Source organism: Pecten maximus, chromosome 7, assembly GCF_902652985.1.
Source record: "Pecten maximus chromosome 7, xPecMax1.1, whole genome shotgun sequence".
NCBI classification, from domain to species: Eukaryota; Metazoa; Mollusca; class Bivalvia; order Pectinida; family Pectinidae; genus Pecten; species Pecten maximus.
In genome coordinates this window covers 4,525,929-4,530,974 of record NC_047021.1, presented here as the reverse complement: position 1 = coordinate 4,530,974, position 5,046 = coordinate 4,525,929, and the positions used below count along the sequence as shown (strand labels likewise).

The window sequence follows — 5,046 nt, the reverse complement described above, 5'->3', positions numbered from 1 at the left end:
CTGCCTTTATAGTAGTCTCACTATACGTTGATAAAAACATGCATAACAGTAACACTATATATATATATATATATATATATATATATTATACATATCGTATGTATAATTGTAACTATCAGTAAATCGTAATTACAATTGTAACTATCAGTAATTCGTATGTATAGTTGTAACTATCAGTAAATTGTAACTATCAGTAATTCGTATGTATAACTGTAACTATCAGTTAATCATATGTATAATTGTAACTATCAATAAATTGTAACTATCAGTTAATCGTATGTATAATCGTAACTATCAGTAAATCATATGTATATTGATAACTATTAGTAAATCGTCCGTATATTTGTAATTGTTTTATTGAGAGAAACTGGTAGACATCCTTTTTTATTCCACAGTAGTAAACATGATCTTGAATACTTTCTCACATTCAAAACGAAGATGAATAAGGCGCGAGATTGATGATTTCAAATCTAGATTGTGTGACGAGATGAAGATGGAACAAATTTCTTCGGTCATACGTTGGAGACGATCTCTGAGCTGCACAAGCCTTTCATCTTTTGACTCCTCTAAGAACACAGTAGTGTATTCACAAACGGGAGTTAGCTCCAGGAACAGGCTGACCATACTCGAAAGAAATGGACGGATTTGATCCGTTGCAATGATGTGGTTGTCTTCATATTTTTCTAGTTCTGTACCGGATGACCTCAGTGTTCTCCACATGTATTGAACAGCAGATGACATCGACTTTACCCTAGAAGGGTTAAGCATAGTACGAATTTCAACAGCACGTTTATACCAGGCGGGTTTTTCATAATCGGGACCATGCTTTGAAGTGATAATCCTTTTACGTTTTAATTTGTACATGTCACCGTATTTCCATTTTCTCCATGGGAAACAAATCTTCCTGCGGTGAAATTTTCGTTCTTTGAGACACGCCCAACAAAATATTGCGCCGCAAATGCACGAGATGGACATACAGCCACCGGTCTTTTCCATAAAGACTTTGCAAACAGGGCAGTGTTTTCCTTGGATATCGTACGGGATTTTTTCTTCAAGGTTTAGCGCTTTGTCTATATGACCATTGTCTTTTAACTTCTCTAAATACTTGTCGTAGTCCCTACATGATAGTGGCCAGTGGACGGATTGTAAACAATCGAAACAAAAACAAGTTCCACACTCGCACGCCACATTTGTGTTCTGTCCGGTTTTGATATACTTGATAACGCGTCCGCACGCTTCATTTGGGCACCACCTGGAGTTTGGATCTTTTTCGACGTGAGAGCTTATTTGTCGCCGAAACATTCCTTCTAATGTCTGAAGATTGGAAACAGTGAACAAAATATCGTAGCCTACCGGACATCGACAGCTATATTGTGGACACGTGACCTTCCCTGACCTTCCACTACTTGCAGTGGTTACATGATCATTCCAACAACGATTACAAAACCAATGTCCACATGTTTGTAGAGCGGTCGCCGAACATTCTAGGAGTGATTCCATACAAATGGAACACGTATCCGGTGGGATCATCTCAAAGTCATCATTTTCCTCTATTTCATACCGTTTCGTACTGTTTTCTTTCAGTATGTCTTTGATGGTGAAATTTTCTGTTGTAAAGACGGTGGCCTCTTTGTTGCAAAGTTTTAGAATATTGTTGTAGTTGTTGACTGACGTAGTGTGGGGTTTCGGTGAATTCCTGGGTATGAAGCTATCAAAGGGGAGGGATTCTATATAGGATACTGCGCCCTGAACAATTTCCTCAATTCCAAACACACTGTTTTCAGGAAGAGTGTCTATTCTAAGACACATTTGTGTTGTTTTCATGCTAATGGAGACTCTAAAAAAGTCATTGTCCGTGATATTTTGACTAACGATCATATCATACGCAAATATTAAGACTGTTGATAGATCAATTTGCCTTAAATCTTTGTTAAAGGAAGTGTTAGATTTAAAGATTGCACTTGTTACTTTGTCTGTAATGTCAATGAGGAACTTCCGTGGGAGACAGCGACATTCGATATAGTCCCCGCCAAAGATCCTCCTCAGATGCCCAGTTAGTACATCTGTTTTTAGAACAGAAAACGTAACGTGATTATTCTCTCTGTCGGTGTTATATATTGAGTGTTGATCGTATGACGCTGTAAGGCTGTCCTTACAAGGATTAGATATGTCTATGGAAAGTAATTTTTGCATTTCGCTAGAATGAACCAGAATGTCTCCGAAGGAAACACCTCTTGGACGTTTGTAAGTGTCCTCATTAGGATCTATATCCTCATCCTCGTCCTCGGAAAAGTCTAGGTATTCATCCATTGTCAAACCTTTGGACATCGTCTTTCGGTGTCGGTTTGTTTTGCTGTGATAAGGATTTGATTTTTTATGTGAAATGTCGTTTGAGCCACATTTCCCTGTGTATTTAGTATTGTGGTCGAGAGAGCTTGTTATTGGACACAAAGTCACAATATCAATCGTTAATGCCTCACTATTAGCCCTACATGTATCTAAATGCATGCAGGTTCTCTGGGGTAAAAGCTTTTTAAGAAAACCATTACTTGAATAAAATGATTTATGGCAATGGACCAAGTCATGTATTTCGTCATTGCTATTGATAATTTCCTGTTTTAGAATTTGTGGGACCAGCCATCGTCCTTTCTTGTTGATGGAGTAATCGACATCGTCTGTATCAATGCCAAGGTCTTCTAAGAGAGTAATGACAGGTTTGTCCTTGGACTGGTGAACCGGGTAAGACTGTCGTCTGTATATGTCGCTGTCCCTGTTAATGGAAAGAAAATTTATAAAAATGTTAATTCAAACACCGTTAATTTTCATTAGAGTTTATTATTATCATTATCACTATCAGTAGTAAAATGTGATCACAAAGTGAAGTTGATAATTACCGTTCAACAAACATCAAACATTGCAATATACGATTAAGGTTTCTAAGTAAGCATGCTTTTGTTCAGTGTATTCTTGTGTATCTTATTAAGAGATGAATATCTAAGCCTGAATTATTGGTCATTAAAGAAATAGTTCTTGTTTAGTGGTACTGTTTTAGATAAGAGTTGCCTCCTCTACATTGTATTGTATGTGTGTATCATGTCCGTTATGGTCGGTACAGTGTATTTATTCAAATTCACTGATTGCAGAAGTAAGTGATGGGAAACCATAAAATGAGACGACTCAATATCTCAAGATCTTGTTACCAAATCCAATTTGTTTCGAAGGGATATTCTGCAAAAATTGGAAATAAATCGGGCTATCCAGTACCAGAACACGTTAAAAATATATTGTCAGCTTGGACCACGTGGCCTCGTCACTTTTGTCAACACTCATGACCTGTCACAGGTTATGAATAATATATTACAGACATATCAAGTAAGTGTTTACAAAACGAGGATAGTGACATGGCCCTGTTCACTCTGAATCGCAAACCTCTTATGACGAAATAAGAGCCACTCGAACGTAAATATATGTAGTTAGATCAATAATCATATTGAATATTTGTATGGTACACTGAGACATACAGATCAGAACATAAGTAGAAGCCTTTGTGCATTTAAAAAAAAACAAGAGGCCAGTGGCATTGTGGGTCTTTGGCATCTTGCTTTAGTTTCTAGCATATCTTTGTTTTTGTAAAACTCACACAATATCTGGTCAAATGTTATATTTCATCAAGTTAAGATGACAATACATGCAACACTAATTTGAGGCTCTTGTTGTGGAGGTTTCATCAGTGTTCTCTTCACCTAGCCCGAGTTTCCTCTGGCCCTGACGCCATTTCTGGTGTAGACATGGTGTTAGGGCCAGGGCAGAGAAAACTCGGACGACTCTTCACCGTGACATTTGCCATCCGCCCAAATTTCAACAGCTTGACTTTTCTAGATTTTGATCGCATGCTAACAAGACTGTACTTTCGCTGCACATTACTTACCTTGTAATAGACGCCCTGAGGGTGTTACCAGAGCGGACACGACGTTTGTAAGCCTGGTTATCCATGCTGGGGGCACTCTAGATTCACCTGTGAGCTGTGTACAGCAGGAGGGGTCGAAATAGTGTTACAATGAACAAGGGCTTACAGCCGGTTTATTATATAGCCTAAACAGTGTCACAGACCGATTTTACGCTTGATGGTGAAATACCGGCACGCAGTGTTTTCATTGGTTGTTTACATCGTGGTGTTCTATATTTAGAATAACCATCACCACTGCAGTGTAGGAGTAAGGCTGGCTTTAGATGCAAGGTTTTCCAACGCTGACGTCACAAATTTTGTGTAGAAGATATAAAAAAAAACCTTGCATCTAACGCCAGCCGTAGGCATATAATACACCTAGTTATACATAAATATGTACTAAATGACAAGTTTCATTTAGTACATTTAAAACTTTCAAAAAGAAAATATGTACAGAATGAAAAATGTACAGAATGAATTAGGTACAAATAATACTTTCAAAAAGAAAATATGTACAGAATGAAAAATGTACAGAATGAATTATGTACAAAAGTTGTAATATGGAAGCAAGGATCAATGAGGATCTGAGGCTCGATGAGGATCAATGAGGATCTGAGGATTTAGTGAGGATCGATGATGATCCATGAGAATCGATGAGGATCATGAGGATTTATAGTGAGGATTTGATGAGGATCTAGTGAGGATCTGAGGATTTGATGAGGATCTAGTGAGGATATGAGGATTTGATGAGGATCTTGTGAGGATCTGAAGATTTGAGAAATCTTGACCTTAAAGCTTTGTAGTCTACCTATGTGTTTCACCAGTTCTATATTCAAATGACCTCATGCTGATAAGAAATGAGGATCACTTCTAGTACGTTATAAATAAGGAGACCTATCAATAAAATAAAACATTGAAAGCTAGTAGTCCTTCAAAAGAGGTGGAGAGATAAAATTTGAGAATTTTGCACATCTCTTTAAAATTTTGGAAAACTTTGGAAAGAAGACAACTAAATCTACAAAAAAGAGTATATATTATCGTTATTCGTATTCAATGAACACATTGGTGCTGAAGTATATTCCTAATGGATACAGAGTCAG

The 5,046-nt window shown here is 37.4% G+C and overlaps 1 protein-coding gene across 2 annotated transcripts in view; it reads right to left on the bottom strand.

Moving 5' to 3' along the window:
• LOC117331395 overlaps positions 1-4,103 on the bottom strand; it is an 18,492-nt gene extending 14,389 nt beyond the window's left edge. Inside the window, exons 1-2 of one of the 2 annotated variants that reach the window (XM_033890097.1) lie at positions 3,929-4,092; positions 339-2,770 (exon numbers count right to left, since the gene is read on the bottom strand). In XM_033890097.1, coding sequence (XP_033745988.1) covers positions 385-2,770; positions 3,929-3,993 — 2,451 coding nt within the window. In that variant the 5' untranslated portion in view covers positions 3,994-4,092 and the 3' untranslated portion in view covers positions 339-384. Of the gene's footprint in view, positions 1-338; positions 2,771-3,928 lie in introns of those variants that run through there. The other variant, XM_033890099.1, reaches the window with a different exon arrangement.
• Positions 4,104-5,046: the final 943 nt, after the last annotated feature.